Source organism: Mastigoproctus giganteus, chromosome 12 (assembly GCF_048544385.1).
Source record: "Mastigoproctus giganteus isolate SK-2022 chromosome 12, ASM4854438v1, whole genome shotgun sequence".
NCBI lineage: Eukaryota > Metazoa > Arthropoda > Arachnida > Uropygi > Thelyphonidae > Mastigoproctus > Mastigoproctus giganteus.
In genome coordinates, this window is record NC_143586.1 from 100,323,081 (window position 1) to 100,348,818 (window position 25,738).

The 25,738-nt window shown below is 37.4% G+C and overlaps 1 protein-coding gene across 2 annotated transcripts in view; it reads right to left on the reverse strand.

Moving 5' to 3' along the window:
• CysRS (cysteine--tRNA ligase, cytoplasmic) overlaps positions 1-25,738 on the reverse strand; it is a 340,710-nt gene that overhangs the window by 58,652 nt on the left and 256,320 nt on the right. For both annotated transcript variants that reach the window (XM_090386775.1, XM_090386776.1), the window contains 2 exons: positions 13,361-13,442; positions 13,086-13,166 (listed from right to left, as the gene is read on the reverse strand). In XM_090386775.1, the coding sequence (XP_090242901.1) occupies positions 13,086-13,166; positions 13,361-13,442 (163 nt within the window). The remainder of the gene's footprint in view (positions 1-13,085; positions 13,167-13,360; positions 13,443-25,738) is intronic.

Genomic DNA, 25,738 nt, shown 5'->3' on the forward strand with positions numbered 1-25,738 from the left:
AAATGGCAGAAGGTTATCAAATTGTAGCAGGGTGCTTAATGATCTTGTAATAACTGAGAGCAAAGTGGAAGAGAAATTGTTGAAGTTAAACGTAAGAAAAGCACCTGGGGTGGATGGGATCTATCCAGTTATATTAAAGGAGGCGGCAAAGCAACTAAGCAAACCCTTAGCCATAATTATGAGAGCATCCGTGGACTCAGGGGAGGTTCCCACGGACTGGAGATGTGCAAATGTATCCCCAATTCACAAAGGGGGATCGAAGGGTGACACGAGTAATTACAGACCAGTTAGTTTAACTTCTGTTCCGGGTAAAATAATGGAGTCACTGGTTAAAGATGCATTGCAGGATCATCTAGACAAGACTGCAGCAATAATTCACACACAGCATGGGTTTGTTAAGGGAAAGTCTTGTCTGACAAATTTGATAGGATATTATGATGTGGTTACAAAGGAACTGGATGCAAAAAATAACTTTGATATCATATATTTGGATTTCAGGAAAGCTTTTGACACTGTTGCGCATGGAAGACTATTGTACAAATTGGAGCAGAATGGTATTAAGGGTAAGTTGCTACAATGGATAAAAGGATGGTTAAGTGGGAGAAGACAGAGGGTGGTAATCAATGGGTGCTGCTCTTCTTGGACTAATGTTATTAGTGGAGTCCCACAGGGTTCGGTGTTAGGTCCACTGTTGTTTTGTATATTTATCAATGATATTGATGAAGGTATATCAGGCTTAATGTCGAAGTTTGCAGATGATACAAAGGTTGGCAGGGTTGTTAATGACAGTAATGGCAGTGTGCTACTGCAACACGATCTAGATAATTTGGGCAGATGGGCTAAGAAGTGGGAACTGAAGTTTAACCTTGACAAATGCAAAGTACTGCATATGGGTAGAAGTAACCCCAGAGAAACGTACCAACTGTGTGGTACTACACTTAAGGTGGTAGAAAATAAAAAAGACCTGGGAGTAATTGTGCAGTCAGATATGAAGTTCTCTGAGCAATGTAGACAGGCTGCCAGGGCAGGTCATGGGGTTTTGTCAATGATATATAGGAATTTTGCTAGCAGGGAAAAGGAGGTGATTATCCCTCTGTATAAGGCAATGGTCAGGCCACGCCTTGAGTACTGCGTACAGGTCTGGAGGCCTCATTTTAGGAAGGATGTAGATTTACTTGAGCGTGCACAGAGAAGGGCAACAAGATTGGTGAGGGGAATGAAGGGATCCTCTTACCAAGAGAGGCTTAAGTTCTGCAAATTGCAGTGGCTGGAGACTAGGCACCTGCACAGTGATCTGATTGAGGTATATGAGGCCTTGAATGGGTTGAGCACGCTGAATTCTGATGGAATCCTTCCACTTGTTTAGATTACGAACCTAAGGGGGCATAAATTCAAATTAAGAAAAGACAGATGTAGAATAGATGTGCGGAAATTTGCTTTTAACCAGCGGGTGGTTAATTGCTGGAACAAACTTCCATCTGTCGTTGTGGAAGTTGATAGGTTGAATAAATTTAAGGAGGAACTGGACAGGCATTTGGAGGGAATGGTGTGATTTTTTTTTTTTTTTTTTTGGCTGATGCTGCATAAGCTCATACATTTGCTTTCTTGCATCACATGCCACTACTACTACTACTATCACCATAGGCTTCTGTGTGACCACATAATTTATATGTATCTCATACATTTTTCTTCTCTGCCACATTTTTCATTAGTTCATCTGACATCCATTTAAGCCTAAACGTTGAACAATATTTCTTAGTTGGTATGTAAAGCCTATTAGCTTCCAAGATTATTTCTTTTAGCATTAGCATTAGTAGAGGCATTTGATGCAAGAAAGCAAGCTTATGCAGCATCAGCCAAAAAAAAAAAAAATAAATAAATAAAAAATAACCACTTGCACTTCACCCCTCTGTTCGTTTGAAATACCTGTCCAGCTGAGCCTTAAACTTATTTAGGCTATCAACTTCCATGACAAGGGTTGGAAGTGTGTTCCACCAACCAACTACCCGCTGGCTAAAGGCAAATTTCCGCAGGTCTATCTTACATCTGTCTTTCCTCAATTTGAATTTATGCCCTCTCAGGTGATTATTCTGAGCAAGAGGAAGAATTCCATCAGCATTGAGCATGTTCAAAGCATTCAAGGCTTTATACACCACTATCAGATCACCTCGCTGGTGCCTAGTCTCCAGACACTGTAATTTGCAAAACTTAAGCCTTTCTTTGTAAGAGCACCCCTTTGTTCCATTCACTAATCTTGTTGCCCTTCTCTGTACTCATTCCAGCATCTCTACATCCTTCTTGAAATGAGGCCTCCAGGCCTGTATACAGTACTCTAGGTGTGGCCTGACCATTGCCTTATACAAGGGAATAATCACCTCCTTATCCCTGCTAGAAAAATTCCTATATATCATTGACAATACACCATGAGCTACTCTTGCAGCCTGTCTGCACTGCTCAGAGAACTTCTTATCTGTCTGCACAACCACCCCCTAGGTCCCTTTCATTCTCTACCACTGTCAGTGTAGTACCACAGAGTTGATACGTTGCTCTGGGGTTGCTGTTTCCCATATGTAGTACTTTACATTTGTCAATGTTAAACTTCATTTGCCACCTCTCAGCCCATCTGCTGAACCTTTCCAGATCCTGTTGCAGTAGCATAGTGTCAGTAGTGTCCTTGACAACCCTGCCAACCTTCGTATCGTGTGCAAACTTGGATATTAAGCTTGATATACCATCATCAATATCATTTATAAATATAGAAAACAATAATGGACCCAATACTGACCCCTGAGGGACTCCACTAATAACATTAGTCCACAATGAACAGTGTCCATTGATTACCACTCTCTGTCTTCTCCCCCTCAACCACCCCTTTATCCATAGCAGCAGTCTTCCATGTGCAACAGTATCAAAAGCCTTTCTAAGATCCAAGTATATAATATCAAAGTTATTCCCTGCATCCAGTTCTTTTGTGGCTGCATCATAGTATCCCATCAAACTGGTCAGGCAAGACTTCCCCTTAAAAAAACCATGCTGTGTCTGAGCTATAACTGAAGTCTTGTCTAGATGATCCTGCAGTGCTTCTTTAACCAGTGCCTCAATTAATTTTCCGGGAAAAGAAGTTAAACTCACAGGTCTATAATTACTTGTGTCAGCCTTTGATCCTCCTTGGTGAATTGGGGTCAAATTTGCACATCTCCAGTCCATGGGTACCTCCCCTGAGTCCAAGGAAGCTCTCATAATTATGGCTAAGGGTTTGCTTACTTCCTTTGCTGCCTCCTTTAATATAACTGGATAGATCCCATCCACCCCAGGTGCCTTTCTTGTGTTTACCTTCAACAATTTCTCCTCCACTTTACTCTCAGTTATTACAAGATTCTCTAGCTTACTGCCAGAGTTGAATACACCTCTGGCATTCCCCTCACTGAATAATTCGTGATGTGTGAATGTTGATGCAAAATATTCATTTAGTTTGTTAGCTACCTGAGCAGGATCATCAACAGTTGACCCATCGATATCAAGTGGACCAATCTGATTCATCCCCTTCCTTCTAGAGTTTACATAAGTAAAGAACTCTTTGCTGTTTTTTTTTTTTTTGCATCCCTTGCCAAAGATTTCTCGTAATCTGCCTTTGCCTGCTTAACCTCCTTTGTAACTTTGTAACTTGGCTTTGTAACTGCCATATGTCTCATTAGTTCATCTGACATCCATGTTGCTTTAGTGGACTGTGGTTCAAGCTTACATGACTACTAAATACTATTAGTGATTACTGCAATAATTAAAGACAAACACCAGCCAAGGAATAAAAAATTTTTACTATAAAAATAATGTGATACACTATCGGAAATATTACAATAAATTACGATAAAATAAATTACGATAAAATGTTAAAAATATAGTTAAAAATATACCGAAGCAATAAAATTATCTAAAATAAACTGGATTAAAAGCGATAAAACCTGAAGCATTCGGAGACTGCTGTCTCCTTCTTCAACAGAATACTATTACTGCAATGACACATCCTTAAGTAGCAGACCCATGGCACTCATGCACGTGGTCCATCAGACACATGGTCGGCATTCCCCACGTGCGCATCGGAAACGGAAGTGGCTCGGGAGCGTGTCAAACAGAACCGGTCATCCCATCTGAGGACAACCGCCTCAAACAGGGGGTGTAAACGTGTCCCCCTGTCCCTGTTAATAGTATTACGACTGGATGAACCGATTCGCAAGCTCTCGAGCCACTTGCGTTCCCAAAATCCATGGGCACGGTCCGTAATGACTGTGTCTTCAGGGGAGATCCGATGCTGCTTCTCCCAGAAATGCTCTGCCACAGCAGACCTCGCATAATTAGCAGTCTTAATAGCGGTCATGTACTCCCCCAGACGGTCCTTTAAACATCATCCCGTCTCCCCCACATAATAATCACTATTAGTGATTGTATTCATGATGTGTTATAAAATCCTCTGGTAATCATGCCTTCTGTCATGACTTGTCTTGTCACAAATTAACTAAAACACTTGTAGTTAATTTGTGCGAGTTGTCATTTTGATGGCGATGCATGTTGATTTGTGCACAAATCAATACATTGAGGTTAAAATGACACCCATGCAATACGAGATGTATACCTACTGCATTGATGCAGAATACTTTAAAACAGTAGCAACAGTATTTTTTTCTCTTTTGTTTTTAGGAAATTGCACTGCAAGACCTATTTAACAAAATACAAAATAAATATGTAATATACTTGTCAAAATATGAATTGTTTTTTTTGTTTTTTTTTAGGAAATTGCACTGCAAGCCTGTTCATAACAACAAATACCTATTTTTCTCAATTTTAAAACTGAAACTGATTCTTAATATTTTACTTCACAAGATAGAAAATACATTTGCATTCTAACAACACTCTATGGAACAATGAGGTGGACAATACAATTTTAAGCATTCTATCATAATTCAAAATTCCATCAGCTTCTGGAGAAATTTTCTCTAAGTAAAAGCAGTGGCTTTGATCTTCAGCCCCCTCCCAAAACCCAAACACACCCCACCACCAAAGAAAAATCCTGAGTATTCATGACACCTGCTCACAAAATGAACAAGAATCACAGTTAATACAAATATTCTAGCAGCATGCAGGTTGATTAACAGTACTTGACAAGATGTCTTAACAACAACGATTAAAGTCTTTTTAGAAAAGCAAGTTTTAAATAAAAAAAGTTACCTGTCTTCAACCTAAAACCATAGAAGATTCAGGCCAGCTTCTAGACCATCTGAGGAATAGGGAACTCGAGTAAGTCACGCTGAAATAAATTTTGAAAACTATATGAACGTTGAAAATCTGGTCATTACTGATGAATATTGTTCTTCTTAGCTCCTTACTTCAGGGAATAAAGCAGAAGTTAGTGCCTTAAGTATTTCATTATATATGATCCTGTAGTGCTTCTTTAACCAGTGCTTCCATTAATTTTCCTGGAACAGAAGTTAAACTCACAGGTCTATAATTACTTGTGTCAGCCTTTGGTTCTCCTTTGTGAATTGGGGTTACATTTGCACATCTCCAGTCTGTGGGTACCTCCCCCAAGTCCAAGGAAGCTCTCATAATTATGGCTAATGGATTTCTTACTTCCTTTGCTGCCTCCTTTAATATAACTGGATAGATCCCATCCACCCCAGGTGACTTTCTTGTATTTCTCTTCAACAATTTCTCCTCCACTTTACTCTCAATTATTACAAGATCATCTAGCTCAATGCCAGTGTTTACTTCATCTATGGCATTCCCCTTCCTGAATAACTCCTCATGTGTGAATGTAGATGCAAAATATTGATTTAGTTTGTTAGCTACCTGAGCAGGATCATGAACAGTTGAACCATCGATATCAAGTGGACCAACCTGATTCATCCCCTTCCTTCTAGAGTTTACATAAGTAAAGAACTCCTTGCTGTTTTTCTTTGCATCCCTTGCCAAAGATTTCTTGTAATCTGCCTTCGCCTGCCTAACCTCCTTTGTAACTTGGTTACAGATCAACTTATATCTATCATAGACTTCTGTGTCACATGTTAATTTATATGTATCCCATGCATTTTTCTTCTCTGCCATATGTCTCATTAGTTCCTCTGACATCCATTTAGGCTTGATCCTTGAACAATATTTCTTAGTTGGTATGTAAAGCCTAGTAGCTTCCAAGATAATTTCTTTGAATGCTTCCCATTTTGAGTTTGCTGTTGGTAACATCATCAGTTGGTCCCACTGTATAGAATTTAAATACTGTCTCAGACCATCGTAGTCGCCTTTACGAAAGCCTTTCCTTTACTTTACCCCTGATGGTAGTTACCTCCTTGAGTAAATCCCACTTCAACACACTGTGTTCACTGCCACCTAGTGGTTCCTGTATCTGCAGATTCTTAATGCATGAAGAATCACTACTGATAATCAAATCAAGAGTACTGCTCCCTCTAGTTGCCTCCCGAACATGCTGATTTGGAAAATAATCATCCAATAAATCCACAAAAGCCTTGCTAGTGTGTGAGTGACCAACCCACAAATTCCAGTCAATATCTGGGAAATTAAAATTGTGTCACTATACCATTCTTGAGCAACTCTGCAGTTATTCCATCAGCTCCCGGTGCTTTAAAGTTCTTTAAGTACTTAATAACTCTTTGAATATTTCTTCGAAGCTAGGGCCTTCAACGCATGGCTCTACTGTATAGTACAACAGCTGTTTTGTTTCAGTCTTACTTCCTGTCAAGATGCTCAAAATACTCTTTCCACCATTTCAGAACCTCCTTTCTCTCAGTCAGTAAGTTTACTTCACTATCTCTACATGCAGTAACTTCTGATCGGAATTCCTGTGTACTTTCTTTAATCTTTTTATGAAACTTTCTATTTTCCTTCTTGTTGTGTGTGTGTGTGTGGTATGGATGTTTATTGGCGCATTAGCTGCTATGGCTATAGTGCGCCTATTCGTAGGAATATTAAAAAAATAATCCAGTTTAAATTAGTTTCAGTTCTGTAGCCTATTTATAAAAGATGATACACTCCAATTTGTTTTAAAAAGCAGAAAAGTTTGTTAACATTTGCGTCCTCTCCAATGATATGATGTAATGTCAATCTTTCTGAACGATTAGCCAGATTTTGAAGTATTGCAGCTCGATGTTGTTGATACTGCGGACAGTCAATCAGAATGTGTTTGACTGTTAGATGTTCTAAGCAGTATGGACACTGAGGAGGATCATCGCCCATTAGTAGATGGAGGTGAGTCAGATGGGTGTGTCCTATTCTCATTCGTGTGAGTACCACTTCTTCCCGCCGCACTGTCTGATTGCTGGAATGCCAGAACTTTGGGTTTTGTTTCAGCTGGAAAAGCTTGTTATTCGTTTGGTTATGCCATAATTCTGTCCACTGTGCATGGCATGCTGCTTGAATTAAGATATTATAATCGGGCGCTGGAATAGGGACAGAAGTTAGGTCTGAACTTGGACTTTTGGCGGATGTATCAGCCACTTCATTCCCTTTTATGCCTGAATGTGCTGGAACCCAGCAAAACTTCACTAGTTGTTGACGATCATAAATCTGCAATAACAAACTCCTGATTTTCATTACAATATGGTGATTCTTTTGAGATGTATTCTGCATTGCTTTGATTGAGCTGAGAGAGTCAGTATAAACTATATATTTTGCAGATGGATGTAAATTCAAATTTTCTAGAGCTAACTGTATTGCATACAGTTCTGCTGAAAAGTTGCTATACTCAGGTGGAAGAGAAGCTGATATGATAGCAGAGGGAAACACTGCTGCTGCTCCAACAGTTGACAGAGATTTGGAACCATCCGTATATATCGGTAAGAAGTCGGCATAAGTTTGAAGATGGCTAGCATGGAGTTGTTGCACAGTCACTGCCGGCAGGCAATTCTTTCCCCATTGAAGAAAATAGGTATCAGAGGTCAGTTGAGGAAAGGTGGTCCATGGTGGATGAGAGTAATTCTTTATCTGTTGCATATTGTGGAGAGGAACATTCCAGTTCTGCGATATTTCAAGGAGCCGTAGGCCAGCCGGTTGGATTTTACTTGGTTTATTTCTATAGAGATTAACTAGTGGTTGATTAAAAAGGTATGGCTGAATAGGATGCAAAGGGCAAGTCTGTATTTTGGCTGCATATTTAAGTAGTAACATTTTTCTACGAAGATGCAAAGGGGGCTCATTAGCTTCAATGTATAGACTCTGAGTTGGAGATGTCCTGTATGCACCAGTTGCAATCCGCAATGCATTATGTTGAATAGGATCCAGCCAGCGTAGCACACTCCTTCGGGCAGAATCATAAACTGGAGCACCATAGTCTAAACGGGATCTAATCAGTGCTCTATATAAGAGCAGCAATGTTGTACGATCTGCTCCCCAAGAGAGGGCAGATAAAGCTCTTAGCATGTTGATCTTTTTGAGACAGGCAGTACGTATTAATTTAACATGATCTAAGAAGTTGAGCTTACTGTCCAGGATTAGTCCCAAGAATTTCATATTGCTGGCAATCGGAATGGTGGAATTTGAAATCCGAAGTTCAGGATCTGCATGCAATTTGCGTTGACAGCAAAAGTGGATCGCAACTGTTTTCTCTGGGGAAAGACGATATCCATTGAGCTCAGCCCACTTTTGAACTTTATTGAGGGACATCTGCAATTGCCTTTCGACAGATCTCATGTTCTGAGAATGGCAAGAAATAGCGAGATCGTCAGCGTAAAGGTAAGCCTCTACAGTATTTGGGAGTACTTTTGTAATGGAATCAATTTTAAGGGCAAACAAGGTTGCACTCAAAACTGATCCTTGTGGTACTCCTTCTTCTTGCGAGAATGTAGCAGAAAGGGAATTTTGATATCTCACCTGGAAAGATCGGCTCTTGAGGAAGTTCCTAATAAATATGGGTAGGTTGCCTCGTAGACCAAGATTATATAGGTCACTGAGAATGCCATACCGCCAGGTAGTATCAAATGCCTTCTCTATATCAATGGAGACCATGACAAGGTGTTCGTTTTTCACAAAGGCATTGCGAATTTCAGATTCCGCCTTGATCATCAGATCTAGGGATGACCTGTTTTTACGAAAGCCATGTTGACAATTACTCAGTAGATGTTGAGTTTCAATGATCCAAGTGAGTCGACTATGGATCATTTTTTCAAGAATTTTACCAAGGCAACTTGACAGAGATATTGGTCTGTAACTATTAGAACTGCCTTCTTGTTGTAATGTTCTACCATTTCGTCAACCTTCCTCCTCAAGGCTTCTCTCTTCTTCTTCATATCCTAGCTGTGGCAATCCGTTTTTTCCTTGTAGTGTTCACTAATTACTCTGCTATTCCACTGCAAACATTTCACCCTAGCTTGTCCTCGATTCTACTGCTACTCAGCACTTGTCATCATACCATTCCTCATTTCTTGGCCTCGAGGTCTCTCCTAAGGTTAAGCATGCTGCACCCAGAATTACTTCCTTTATGCAAGTCTATTCAGCTTCAATCTTGTCATTGTTTTCCGGTTCCTGCAGTCTTTGGGCCAACTCTGCTTGGTACTTCGTTTCAACAAGTCTATCTTTCAATTTCTCTACATTCCACCTCACTTAGTTTTCTCGGTCTTTCCTCTTGCTACTAGGGCTATTTTATACTTCAGTCTGACTCCCACTAGAAAATGATCAGAATCTGAGTTGAATCCATTCAGGGTGCTGGATATTTTCAATTACAGTAGCCCACCTCTTAGAGACCAGTATGTGATCAATCTGATGAGCCTGATTTGTACCAGGGATTTTCCATGTACCTTTATGAATATTCTTTCTTGGGAACGAGGTACTCATGACCTTAAAGTTATTGGCAGCAGTAAATTGTGCTACTCAAAGACCACTGCTGTTTGTTTCTTCATGGAGGCTGTGTCTCCCAAATAGACCCACGAAAACTTCTTCCCTGCCTAGTTGAATGTTGAAGTCACTGAGAGTTATAATAGCATCATGTCTTGAATTCTTTCACACACAGCCTGGAGTTCATCGTAAAATCCATCTGCAACACCATCATCATCATCCGCACCTTCAGATGGAGCATACACATTAATAAAAGTTACATTATGGAATTTTCCTTTAATTCTAAGGCTGCAAATTCTCCCAGACACTGGTGTAAATGCAAGTACTGATCTGAGCATTCTCTTAGAAATCAGAACTCCTACACCATGTTCTCCCTGTCTGTCATCAATTTCAGAGTAATACATTGTAAATTTCGACTTATTAATCACACCTTTACCTTTCCAACTAACTTCTTGGAGGGCAACAATATCCATCTTAAACTTATCAACTTCCTCTGCTATGCTGTTCATAGCAGTGGCATGCAACAAGGTATGCACATTCCAAGTTCCAAATCTCAATACCAAACTCGTGTCCATATTTCGAGGCCTGGTCTGTTTCCGTAAGGGCTGTCCAGTTTCATTCGTCAAGTTATACGTAATGGTTAAAATTTTTTACAGGGTAGGGTTGTCAGCCCTGTGCCCAACCCAGAGAACTAGAGTATCTCTTTTCATCTGTCTTTTGACCTTCGACCTGTCCGGCTTGGAAGGCCCTACCAGTAGCTAAGCTACCACCGACATAGCTCTCAGGATCACTAGAGCATACAAGCCCCACCACCACGTCAAGCTAGAAATACCATCAGTAGAGGAAATTATTATTATTATTAGTATGACTACTACTTATTCAAACTATTCAATATTTTCAAATTATTATTATTGCAATACATTTTCAAAGTTACAGAGAAAAGCACTGCATTAAACAGTTACAAAGAAAAGCATTGCTTTACCAGAAAAAATAAAATTTCAACAAGAAGTATCCATAAATGCACATGTTATAAGTGTTCATAAGCATTTTAAGATGGCATAACTTCTCAATGGGATGTTTATGTTCCCGGGGTGTATGGGATCTATCTAGTTATATTAAAGGAGGCAGCAAAGGAAGTAAGCAAACCCTAAGCCATAATTATGAACTCCTTCTTTAGACTCAGGGGAGGTACCCATGGACTGGAGATGTGCAAATGTGACCCCAATTCACAAAGGAGAATCAAAGGGCAACACAAATAATTATAGACCTGTTAGTTTAACTTCTCTTCCAGGAAAATTAATGGAGGCACTGGTTAAAGAAGCACTGCAGGATCATTTAGACAAGACTTCAGTTATAGCTCGGACACAGCATGGTTTTGTTAAGGGAAAGTCTTGCCTGACCAATTTGATTGGATGCTATGATGTGGTCACAAAGGAACTGGATGCAGGGAATAACTTTGATATCATATATTTGGATCTTAGAAAGGCTTTTGATACTGTTGCACATGGGTAAACTGCTGCACAAATTGGAGCAGTGTGGCATTGGAGGCAAATTGCTGCTATGGATAAAGGGATGGTTGACTGGGAGAAGACAGAGAGTGGTAATCAATGGACACTGCTCATCGTGGACTAATGTTATTAGTGGAGTCCCTCAGGGTTCAGTATTGAGTCCACCGTTGTTTTCTGTATTTATAAATGATATTGATGATGGTATATCAAGCTTAATGTCCAAGTTTGCAGACGATATGAAGGTTGGCAGGGTTGTTAATGACACTAATGACAGTACGCTGCTGCAACATGATCTAGAAAAGTTGAACAGATGGGCTGAGAGGTGGCAAATGAAGTTTAACATTGACAAATGTAAAGCACTACATATGGGAAACAGCAACCCCAGAACAACATATCAACTCTGTGGTACTACACTGACAGTGGTAGAGAATGAAAGGGACCTGGGGGTGGTTGTGCAGGCAGATATGAAGTTTTCTGAGCAGTGCAGACGGGCTGCAAGAGTAGCTCATGGTGTATTGTCGATGATATATAGGAATTTTTCTAGCAGGGATAAGGAGGTGATTATTCCCTTGTATAAGGCAATGGTCAGGCCACACCTAGAGTACTGTATACAGGTCTGGAGGCCTCATTTTAAGAAGGATGTAGAGCTGTTGGAACAAGTACAGAGAAGGGCAACAAGATTAGTGAATGGAACAAAGGCTTAAATTTTGCAAATTACAGTGTCTGGAGACTAGGCACCTGCGAGGTAATCTGATTGAGGTGTATAAAGCCTTGAATGGCTTGAGCATGCTCAATGCTGATGGAACTCTTCCTCTTGCTCAGAATAATCATTTGAGAGGGCATAAATTCAAATTGAGGAAAGACAGATGTAGGATATATGTGCGGAAGTTTGCCTTTAGCCAGTGGGTGGTTGGTTGGTGGAACAGACTTCCATCCTTTGTTGTGGAAGTTGATAGCCTAATTAAATTTAAGGCTGAGCTGGACAGGTACTTGGAATGAACGAAGGGGTGAAATGGTAGCATGTTTTTTTTTTTGGCTGATGCTGCATAAGCTTGCTTTCTTGCATCATATGCCTCTGCTAATGCTAAATGCAATGCTAAAATCAGTGTTTGACAATTTATGTCACCAGTTAGTACTTAAATTAAAAAGTTATGATTATTTTAATTATTTTATTGTACTATGACTATATTTCACACATTTTTTTCTATGTGACATTGACTTATTTGTAGCCATCATTTTAATTTGTTTCTGTTTATTATTCAATGCAATTTTGTGCACTGCAATAAATGTTATTTGTTGTAGTTCATAATAAAATTTATTAATTTTTTATAAGGAGTCTATAACTTAATACATTTTGTCATTATTAAAACACAAAATGCATTATTCTGTTAGTTATCTAGTTGTTATTATGCCTACAAGCTTCAACTTCACAAAATTCTTCATCTCAGATAATTAAAGTTTTTTAGGAGTCCCTCTGAATTTTGATTATCCACATTTCATTATATTTAGGACACAATAAATAGTTTATACTTTAGGTACTGATTGATTCATACTCACATTATGCCTTCCTGCACTCAATGCATATAGAAGAAAAAACTGTTTTCAGTTAGTAAACATGAAAAACAGCCAGGTTGATAAGTTTGAAGCTAAATTGGAACAACTAACAGCGTATCTTCAATGTAACTTCAATCTATACGAATAATATTCTTTTTATATGAGAATGCCACAAGGAAGTTAAATTCATACCTTCATGATCTTCTAGTCTCACACCAAGATTAGGAAGAATCTCATCCCTAAGTTCGTCACAGAGGTTTAACAAGTCTCCAGCTGTAAATTTATTAATAAATTAATATTATTTATAAATTTGTAGAAATTAATATTATAAATTAATTTGTAGAAATCAATATTATAAATTAATTTGAATAAATGAAATGTCAATGTGAAAATTATTATACAGAACTAAAAATGATCCTAATTATTTAATAAGAAAGTGATGTTTTTAAAAGAGGTGAATAACAAACCTTTCAGCTTTCTTGCTGTATGCCTAATATTTTCTCGAAAATTTGCTAAGGCTCTAAGGTAAGGAATTACTATCTCTTCTGTCTGAAAATATAGTTATGATTATTGGATAAAGATACTCAGAAGTGTTGCACAAAAATAATTATGAATCATGCAACAGAATTACACACTGAGAAATGTCTACTTTCTTTATAAAGCAAAATCATAATATAAGATCAACAAGAACAGATGCAAGAGTTTTGAATGGCCACATTTTTTGAAGCATTGCACTGAACACATAAGACATGGCAGTTTATTATTGAATCAAACACATATTTCAGTATGTGATGTCTGTGTATCCAAGACCATTTGCAAATGGTGATTGAACTTTATCATAACTACAATTAACATTTCTTGAGGTATGCCCTTCACAGCAGCTGTGATTTCATCCTTCAATTCTTCAATGTACAGCAGACTTTCGATTTATGAGGATCGGATTAACAGGACACTTCAAGACTCCAAATAAAAAAAATAAAAAAAATATCAATGAGAAATCATAAAATTCAAGTAATAACTAGAATAGGTATAAACAGATATTTTGCAATTCGTAAATAAGGGACAAGAAGCTGCACTATAAGTCGCCATTGGGAGATTAGTGTGCCTATTATCTTGCAATCTCTGCTGTCTTCACACCCACTGCTGCACTAAAAAAAAAAATAATAAAACCCAAATGTTTAGTTTCTTTTAGTGCATTGTGTCAATTGTTGTGTTCTCATCACACTGCAAAAAGGACAAATTTTGTTTCGTTACTTATGTCAAAATCTTTTTTTATAGTAATTTTTTTCTTTTTCTTTGTTTAGAAATCGTGAAAATTATGGGTAAATGCAAGAGTTATGCCTTCAATTAAACAAAAACTAGAAAAATTATTCAAAAGTTTAAAAACGGTCCATCCATTAAATCTCTAAAGAACCATAATAATGCTGGTGACAAAACCATATGCAACCTTGTAAAAATAAAGGGAAGCTATTAGATTTAAAATTGACATCGTAAAAAATAAATGCGTGTCCAATACGCGCTACTAGTGTATTGGACACGTGAGTAGTGCATGGTAAGTTTTTTCATTTTTTATCTATCACCTTACTTTTTACATAGGTTCCTGAACATTCTTTGATACAGTAAGTCTTTGACTTATGTAGCTTCGGACTTACATTATGTTATTTATATGACTGAAGATTTCAGTGAAGGGGATACCTATTTCACCATAATAACGTAAAACCCACAGAATTCCAGTTATCGGTATTATCGCAAATGCAATAAGATCGAGTTTACTACCTGTTTATAATAGGTTGTGCCAACAGAAAAGCCCAAGAAACTGGAAACTGCAAATTGTTTTTATTATTTTATAGTAGTGACTTCCAGAAATGTGCTTTAGTAAAATGCGAGCTCGGTTGGAGTTATAAGTGAGTTTTCGCTCTATGAAGTTCTTTTCAGAAAATTTAATTTTGACTGTTATCATGGTGCTGTTTAAGAGAATAAGTGACAGCGATACTAGTAAATCTACTAAGAAAAGGAAAGCAATCAAGTTGGATCAGAAAATTAAAATAATAAGGATGTACGAAAATGGACAAATATTAACAAGTATTGTGCGGAATTCAGATTTGTCAGTGGCAACGGTGAACACAATAAAGGGGAAAGACAAAATAGAAGAAGTGGTGAAGCGGTCGGCACCAATGAAGTCAACTATAATAACCAAGGCTACGAAATAAAAATTGGTTTTTACAGTACAATAACATGCGTTTTTTCTTCCTATTATGTTTTCTTTTCTTATGTGTTATTCTGGCTACTTCACCTCTGTCCCCAGATAAAGTTTTTAATTGAACTAATTAAAAATATATAACTATTTTTCTTCTGAGGATATTATGTGTTTTTTTTTTAATTTTGGCATATCATTCTGGCATATTTTGGGATATAGTAGCAATATTTTATTAGTTATTCCTGAGTTATGTAAAACTTGACTTATGTAAGAAGTTCTGGAACTTATCTCTTACGTATGTCAGGGACATACTGTATTTTTGTATTAACCGGGAAATTGATTATCCAGCAATTTTTTTTTACCATCTATTCCAGAAAATCGAGAGTCTACTGTATTTGGATTATTACTATAGACATTTTTCTTCTGGAATCCCTACTATCCTCCAAGAATCACAAGGATTCAAGGCTATCCAAATCCCATATCACCCAGGATGCTGATTAGCGATGACCCAATCATTAAATTGTTTCTTTAGGATATTAAGAGGTGCCTCCATAGCCAGGTGGGCAGGAGCAGCAGCAGTGTAGCACACACTTCTTGATTAGACCGGGGTTCGAGCCCGTGACCACCAAATACAGAGGATGCGGAAAGGTCAGGGAATGACCACCGCATATTCCCGGAGCAATATGGCCTTAGTTGCTAATGCTTCTAAAAACCAAATAACAACAACAAGGATATTAAGAAGGGCATTTCACATATGTGGTCTTGTCCCATCTTGTCGGAAAAACGTTTCTTCCATGCACATTCCCTTTCAGGATCTTTTCTGCAGCCAAATCTCATGTTAAACTTATGGTGCACTGTAACAAAACTGCTAGTTTCATAAAACCTTTTCACGCACAAATCATACTGCTCAATAATGTGAATAAAAAAATTCATGTTTCGTGTTTAATAACACCAAACTCACCAACACTATCTTAATTCACCAAAAATATTGCCATTCAAAACTGTTACAGTTAACTTTACATATAATCAGTTAATCACTATTAATTTTAATAATTATTTTAACATAGTCCTGTTCATAAGTAAAGGATCAGCTTGCGTTTTTTTCATTGTGTTTTTCCATTGAAAATTTGTGTAAGAAAGTTGGTCTAGAGTTATCAAAATGTATGCTACATTCTAAAACTGATACTTACTGAATCAATTGTTAAAAGTTTTTTATAACATTATACCTATTAATGATATTGATAACTCTAGGCTGGCAATTAAATATTGGCTAGACTTTGGTTTTTTAAATTAATCATTAATTATGTGGCAAAATATAGTTTTTTTTTATATTTTAAAAAATTTATTAAATATCATTACATTCAATAATATCCTTGTGATTTTCACTCATTTAATTTATGAACCTATTAAAATTTAGTAAACATTAATTTTAATAATATATGGTGCACAAAAATCTATACTATTGTATTAATTTCTAGTAATATATAACAGTAAATCTTTTTAATCTGTTAAACACCCCTAAAAAAAATAAAGAAGATATATATGTATACACCAATGAGCCAAAACATTACGACCAGCGATTAATTATGCAAATCAAAGCAACTGCAGGTGAACTATGGTGTGTGCGTGGGTTGGGACACTGTAAAAAATACACCTGATACTGAGCTCCGTTAATCAGTGTTACTCTTGTTCTTAAGATGGGAAAGGCAGCGGACTTAAGCGAGTTTGACAAAGGTCAAATTATAATGGCCAGATAACTAGGTCAGAGCATATCCAAAATGGCACGGGATGCTCACAGTCAGCTGTGGTTAGTACCTACCGAAAGTGGTCTGGGGAGGGAAAACCCACGAACAGCCAGTGAGGTGTTGGACGATCACAGCTTATTGATGCTCAAGATGAGCGAAAGTTCTCCGGGATGGAGCATGGCAACAGAACTATGGCACGACTCACCGGTAACTGGAATGCTGGTGATGGCAGTAATGTCTCACAACAAACAGTACATCGAACCCTGCTGAAAATGGGGCTGCATAGCCGAAGGCCACTTCGAGTACCCATGCTAACCACGGTTCACAGGCGACAGTGCTTACAATGGGCACGCAAGCATCGAAACTGGACCTTGAGTGATTGGAAGAAGGTCGTCTTGTCCGATGAATCGTTTTTCCTGTTGCACCATGTGCACGGCCGGGTATGTGTGCATAATGGGACGAAAACAGGCCAGTGGCAGAGGTGTCATGCTTTGGGCGATGTTCTGCTGGGATATATGAACCAGTCATCCATGTGCCGGGCACTCTGACGTCTACCACCTACTTAAACTTCATTCCTGACCAGGTACACCCTCCTTTCATGGCAACGGTCTTCCCCTCTGGCGGTGCTATCTTTCAGCAGGATAATGCTTCATGTCACACCACCCAGATTGTTCAAGACTGGTTCACGGAACATGAGGAAGACTTCCAAGTATTGCCCTGTCCTCCAAATTCCTCAGACATCAATTCCATTGAGCATCTGTGGTTTGTGTTGGAACAGCAACTCCAATCTGCGGCATCTCAACCATGGACCTTCATCATCATCATCAGCCATTTTCAATCCACTGCAGATCCTGTTAGGTCCCTTTTTTTTTTTTTTTTTTTGTTAGTTGTTGGTGCATTGGCTTCTGTGGCCATAATGCACCTCTATTAAGCTATGCATAATATGTGACCTCTATAAACAAAAGATTTATTTTGTAAAAATTTCTGTTTGTGACTATTTCACTTATCTTAACCATTCTATTAAAATTAATTTGATATACGAGCCCATTCATTTGGGAGAATATGGAACAGTACAGGTAGCCCTTGTTTTGCGCTGGTCCAATTTGCACTGACTTGCAATAGCGCGCCGATTACTAACCACAACGGCATTTTTTTTTTCCAATTTTTTTATAAATTGAAAGTTTAAAATCGTCAGACAAAATTTACTGGTATCATACTATGCTATGTATCATGCACTGTTCATGTGATTTAGGACAATCTGAGCCAATCAGCAATTAGCGCATTCGTATCAGAGATGAGAAAGATTCCCACCCTCAAAGTAGCCACTCGTGGATGTGGGTGGTAAAGGTCCATGGATGAAGCATTCAGTTGGTCATTGTTTACGCTATTTACATGTGTTGGAAATTTATTACGCCAACATTTTTTTATTAATTGTGCTATTAATAAATTAAATAATAATAATAACAGTGATAGCCGTGTGCAGTTTTTTCCAATCATGTTATAAAGTTTTTAATTTAACAGAATAAAGACACGCCATATCTGGTAAAAGTAGTTCATTGAATTCTAGTGCAATATTCGGAAGATAGAATTTGATGAAAGCCACCCTAATGTGTGTAGGGCTATGAATATGCCTCCATCGACTATTTCTATAACTATGATGAATGCTAATAAAATAAAACAATCGATGCAAAGTGGTAGGTAAAATTTTTGGTGCCTGGAACCTAACCCTGTGATTTCCAGTTGACTCCATTATATAAAGGGTTCCATTTGCACCTGTCCCCCCAGGAGCCTAACCCCAACATAAATCGAGGGCTACCTGTGTTTCTAAAAGGTTTCTAATCCCCATAAAGGTATACACTGGGGTCTCTTGTTTTTCATTCAAAATTGTTTTTTTCCATTTATTCTCCATTTTAAAAACTGTAGAACAAATGAAAAACCATGGTATTTTCAATGGACACAATCATCAAGTAGGTACCATCAATGCTAAAAAAGTTAAGTGGAAAAAAGTGGAATTAGCAAAACTAGCTTGATACAATATAAAGAATAGTAGGTATCAAAGAAGCCAAGTGGATGGATACAGATGAGCTGTGCTAAGCAATAATTATTATTAGCTTGATTCACTTTGGAAGATATAGTGCAAAAAAGGTGTTGCAATGGCTTTTGAAACTAGTCTGTAATGTTCAATTGGCTAGGAAGAATTATCCAGTAGAGTTATGTGGTCAAAATTAAAATTGAGTAACAAAAATTTGTCTGTCTATATGGCCTGGTGGGAGAATTAAAAAAAAAAAAAAAAAAAAAAAAAAGACCACTGCCCTGATGAAATGAAAGAATTTCCTAGAGTATCCATTTGGGTCACTCCACATCTGGAAACATAATAGCCACCACTCAAATTACAAACACATCAACAAGAGGATATCTTCATATATATTGATACTGATTTCACATAAGAGTGTTTTTATTTTGATCTGGCATCTTGAAACAAGATAGCTCCCACTTAACTTATAAGCACCATTTGTTTTGACCTCGAGTGATTTAAGTCTAATTGGTAAATAGTTTTTATTGATATTATAAAAAGCACGAACACAATTCTGCTGCATGCAATTCAAATTATGGTTTTCACCATTAAGTGGGCTGAGAGGCCATAAAACAAATTTATCAGTGATTGTGTGCTGGTATATTTTTCTGTGTGCCACTTGAGGCATGTACGCCATTGGTTTGCCAATCCTAGGACATCTAAATAAGAATGTTTTTCTTTTGAAAGCCAGATTTCAATCAGAAAACTATACTGGTGCTAACTTAGGTTATGAGAGCCTTTATATTCAGAGCAATTATGGCATCACTGACTATAAGGAAAAAATAAATAAGTGTTCATATACAGTTTACAATAAGCTTCTAAATGGTAATACAGAAAATACAGCAGACTTCTGAATATGTGTAGGATTCCACTCGACATCTCTCATATTGTGAAATTATTCATAACAGGGTTGTCAGTTGTTATACCAGTGGGATACCTAATCACTCACCAATGAGGGGTCAAATAGCCCTAAAATGGCTATTTGGGTGGTGATGGTGCCAACTGAGAATAAGTAACAATAGCCTTCTCTACTGGGGAAGTGTTACTTATTTGAGATATAATGATATAGGCAACTTGTTGTGAAGGAATTCACAATATGAGATTTTATGTAATGATGCCACTGCACAACTTTGGTTGGTTTACTGTATATAGAAATGATGCTAATGCACTAACTTCTATGACATTTTCCTGGATAATAAAAACCCAGATAACCTACAAGATGAGAGACAAACTCATAAATATGACAAAAACAATTTTTTTTACATACATATATACTACCTATATTTATAAAAGTACACAATAGCATGATTTGACATAATTTAATATGAACATATGAGGGGGATTAAAAAAAAAAAAAAAAATTGTATTCACCGTAGTTGTGGCAGAAGGTTGAGACAAACACCATATATTATACTTTTCCAACAGAGTCACTTGACAAAATGACATATTTTTTCCACCTCTCAATACACTTCTGCAAGCCAGTTTTGTAGAAGTTCTTGAGTGTCCTTCAAATCACGACTTGGTAGCAGAAATCATCTCATCATTAGCAGCAAAGTGTTTTCCGCAAAGAAGGGACTTTAGGGCAGGAAAGAAGAAGAAATCTGAGAGTGCAAGGTCAGGGGGGGATAAGCAAAATGTGGCAATATTTCAATTTTTCCCGGCATATTGACAATATTTCATGTACCCATTGTACTCTTTCTTTCTTCTGGTAATGGATCAGAGTCTGGGAAGCCATCTAGCAGACATTTTATTCATATGAAACCATTGGTGGATGATGTTCTCCACAGACACTGCACTAATTTGGAGCTCAGCAGCTAGTTCCCTAATGTTAATACAATAATCCTCCAGGATTAATTGCCTCAATTTTTGTAACACATTCTCTTCTGTTACAGTAGTTGTTGGGCATCCTGGGATTTCTTCATTATGCATTGAGGTTCTTCCACATTTAAACTGTTAATACCAATGTGCAACAATACTGTAACCTGGGTAGTCTTCTCCATAAAGAGCAACTATTTCTTTGTGGATTGTTTTAGGTGTTTTCCCCTTGCAGAAAGAGGAACCGAATCAGTGATCTGTATTCCACTTTATCCATTGTGGCAGTTCATTTCATTCAGTGCTGCAAAGGGAGGAGAAGAAAAAAAAAAAAAAAAAGAATTGTCAGATTGAAACCAAAATTTGTGTGGTTTCTATAGAGACGTCAAGGTATCAAAAAAAAAAAAAAAAAATCATCTACTGGGTGAATACAAATCTTTTTTGAACCCCACCTCCTTTGTATGATACTCTGAAAAAGGAAAATAATGAAGTTGACCTTTTCCCTTGGTTTCTCTTTGTGTGAATGGTACTACAAATTTTGAAGCACCATCTTGTTTTTACATACAGTTGAGCAGAGATTCATTAAAGTTGACACTTTGGTGTATTTTTCGTGTTTATTGATGAGCTGATATTCAATAGAAAGAATGATTATTTTCGGTTTTAAAATGATGGATGAACATGAACACAAATTCAAAAACTCGGTGAACAATGTTAAAATTAACTATACACTAGTGAAACAGAAGTACACAGAAGCTGGGTAGAAAGTAAAAATAGGAATATGGTTTCTGAGAAATCCAAGGATTTGTCTATAGGAATATTACAACTTTTAAATAAACAGCACCTATAATGGATTACATGAATTTTTTTTTTTTTTTTTTTTGTTATCTGACAGACTTTCATCATGCAGACATCAGTTAATCCCTAGATAATCAAGTGTGCTGTAGAATGAGATTACCCAACCCTGGTAACTGCGTATTTGTAAATAAGGAAATATGGTACTTTATTTTTGTATTCTGCATGGCATTATTGAATAGAATACAAATATTCTTGCCTCAGTCATATCAAGAGTAAATAGAAATTTATTTATTTAGTTAAAAGCTTCAATCAGAAAACTCTACTGACATTGGTAATATAAGCTTTAAAATTGCCATGTAAAAATTGGCTGGTTTTTATGTTCCAATTTTACAAAAGTTTTTATAAAAAATAAATCCATTTCTGCTAAATAAAATCAGATATTTTGCATTTCAGAGTAACTACAGAATTAGTAATTAAGAAAATAACAAAAACAAAAACAAAAAAAAAAAAAAAAAAATTAATGAAAAGCACTCATATGGTAACCATGCAATAATTGAAATAAATATTCAGGTATAAATATAATCATAAATATTCCATGCAATCACTTTTATTAAGAAGATATAGTACAGTGCAATTTCAGTATACCATGTTCTCCAAGGGAAAAAAAAAATTTGTGTATGGTGAAAAACACTAATTTTATTCTAGTTCCTCTCTCTCGCTCTCACTGCGTGAGGACAAGGTAGCTATCCTATTCTCTCCTGTAACACATTAAAGTTAGAATAAATTTTTATAATTATAGAACTTATCTGCAGCCCATTAATGTAGATTTGCAATTTCTCTCCTGCCTTGCCTCAACTAGACACATGATAAAAAATACACAAAGTCTGTCACAAAATCAATGATTGATTTTATAAAAAAAAATTTATTGTAAAATTTTCTACAACTGAAGGTTCTCTCCTTCAAAGGAGCTTCCTTGGGAAGCTGCACATTGCCTCCTGAATTCTTTCAGTCTCTGAAAGCAGTGCTGGAAGTCTTCTTCTGTGAGGTACTTCAGTGCATCATTTATGGCACTCTGGATGTTGATTGTCCCAAAACGATGCCCTTTGAGGCAATTTTTTAATCTTTGGAAAAAGAAAAAGTCACATGGCGACAGATCTGGAGATACAATGGCTGCGGGAGCACTGGAATGTTTTTGGAGGTCAAAAACTCCACAACAGACATTGCACAGTGGCAGGGCCCATTGTTGTGATCAAAATCTAGTTTTTGGCCTTTTTAGATCAAATGTGGTCAGAACTCTTTTTTAGCAGCCATTCAAGGACTTTTCTCTAGAAAGTTTGGTTGATGGTTTTACCTTGAGGCATGAACTTTGTTCCACACCACTCCATGCTGATCAAAAAACAGATGAACACTGATTTGATTCTAAATTTGTTCATTCATGCTTTCTTAAGGCATTGCAAATTTGCAGTGTGCCATTCTTTACTCTGTCTTTTTGTTTCTGGATCGTACTCAAAAATCCATGTTTCATCACCTGTTATCACTTGCTGAAGTAATTCTCTCAGTTTCAACTTGATCAAGAAGGTCAAGGCAGATGTTTTTCCGATTTTGCGTGTGTTCTTCAGTAAGATTTTGGCCCCATTTTCATACAAATTTTGCACATGTCCAAATGTTCTGTTAAAATACCATGAATGGCTCAGTGACTTGCGTTCAGTTCACCTGCCATCAATCTCACAGCCAACCACAATCAGAGCAGCAATAAAAAAAATAATAAAATTAAAAAAAAATTTTTTTTTTTTTTGAACAACTGAAGACCACAGTGTAAAGGTCTAATTTCTTTTGAAATTAGACCTTTACACTGTGGCTGTTGATTACTTCACACATCCTTGCAATCCTCAATTTTGACAGGAATTTTAGAATGCACTATTGTGTGATGACTGTGCTTACAGTTAATATATCATACAATTCGTTGAAAGAAGTGTATAATAATTACTTGTTTCTAAAAAGAATCAGCATTGAATACAGATACATTTTATTTTTATTAAGCTTTTTAGTTTGTAGTGTAAAGTGAAGAACAGGATGGCAATTAAGCTTTATTTGTGTTTAGTTACACTAAGCATACCAACTCATTGTGGCATATATTAGAATATTAGAATAATTGGGATAGACAGGATAGGAAGGGAGGAGGGGTTATGCTATTCGTTAAGAAATACATAAAATCCAAGGAAGTGAAGCCAGTCGACATTGCTGGACAGTGCAGTGTCGAGTCAGTTTGGTGTGACATAAGCATTGGGAGATCAAAATTGAGAGTAGGAATGTGCTATAGGCCTAATGACTCTGATGAGTATAATAAGAAACTGTACAGGGAAATAGAGTGGGCCAGTAATTGACTGGAATTTGGGGGCTGGTCACTCACACACTAGCAAGGCTTTTGTGGATTTATTGGATGATTGTTTTCTACACCAGCATGTTCGGGAGGCAACTAGAGGGAGTAATACCCTTGATTTGATTATCAATAGTGATTCTTCATGCATTAAGAATATGCAGGTAAATGAACCACTAAGTGGCAGTGATCACAGTGTGCTGAAGTGGGATTTACTCAAAGAGGTAACTACCATTAGGGGTAAAGGGAAGGGTTATTGCTTTCGTAAAGGCGACTACAATGGACTGAGACAGTATTTAAATTCTATACAGTGGGACCAACTGATGATGTTACCAACAGCAAATTCAAAATGGGAAGCATTCAAAGAACTTATCTTGGAAGCTACTAGGCTTTACATACCAACTAAGAAATATTGTTCAAAGTTTAGGCCCAAGTGGATGTCAGATGAACTAATGAGATATATGGCAGAGAAGAAAAATGCATGGGATACATACAAATTAACACGTGACACAGAAGTCTATGATAGTTACAAGTTGATCTGTAACCAAGTTACAAAGAAGGTTAGGCAGGCGAAGGCAGATTACGAGAAATCTTTGGCAAGGGACGCAAAGAGTTCTTTACTTATGTAAACTCTAGAAGGAAGGGGATGAATCAGATTGGTCTACTTGATATCGATGGGTCAACTGTTGATGATCCTGCTCAGGTAGCTAACAAACTAAATGAATATTTTGCATCGACATTCACACATGAGGAGTTATTCAGCGAGGGGAATGCCAGAGGTGTATTCAACTCTGGCAGTAAGCTAGAGAATCTTGTAATAACTGAGAGTAAAGTGGAGGAGAAATTGTTGAAGATAAATACAAGAGAGGCACCTGGGGAGGATGGGATCTATCCAGTTATATTAAAGGAGGCAGCAAAGGAAGTAAGCAAACCCTTAACCATAATTATGAGAGCTTCCTTGGACTCAGGGGAAGTACCCATGGACTGGAAATGTGCAAATGTGATCCCAATTCACAAATACAAGTAATTATAGACAAATTACTATAGACCATAATTATAGTCTGTTAGTTTAACTTATGTTCCCGGAAAATTAATGGAGGCACTGGTTAAAGAAGCACTGCAGGATCATCTAGACAAGACTCAGTTATAGCTCAGACACAGCATGGTTTTGTTAAGGGGAAGTCTTGCCTGACCAATTTGATTGGATACTATGATGCAGTCACAAAAGGACTGGATGATGCAGGGAATAACTTTGATATTATATACTTGGATCTTAGAAAGGCTTTTGATACTGTTGCACAGGGAAGACTGCTGCAAATTGGAGCAGTGTGGCACTGGAGGCAAATTGCTGCTATGGATAAAGAGGTGGTTGAGGGGGAGGAGACAGAGAGTGGTAATCAATGGACACTGCTCATCGTGGACTAATGTTATTAGTGGAGTCCCTCAGGGTTCAGTATTGGGTCCACCGTTGTTTTCTGTATTTATAAATGATACTGATGATGGTATATCAAGCTTAATGTGCAAGTTTGCAGACGATATGAAGGTTCGCAGGGTTGTTAAGGACACTAATGACAGTACGCTGCTGCAACATGATCTAGAAAAGTTGAGCAGATGGGTTGAGAGGTGGCAAATGAAGTTTAACATTGACAAATGTAAAGTACTACATATGGGAAACAGCAACCCCAGAGCAACGTATCAACTCTGTGGTACTACACTGACAGTGGTGGAGAATGAAAGGGACCTAGGGGTGGTTGTGCAGGCAGATATGAAGTTTTCTGAGTAGTGCAAACAGGCTGCAAGAGTAGCTCATGGTGTATTGTCGATGATATATAGGAATTTTTCTAG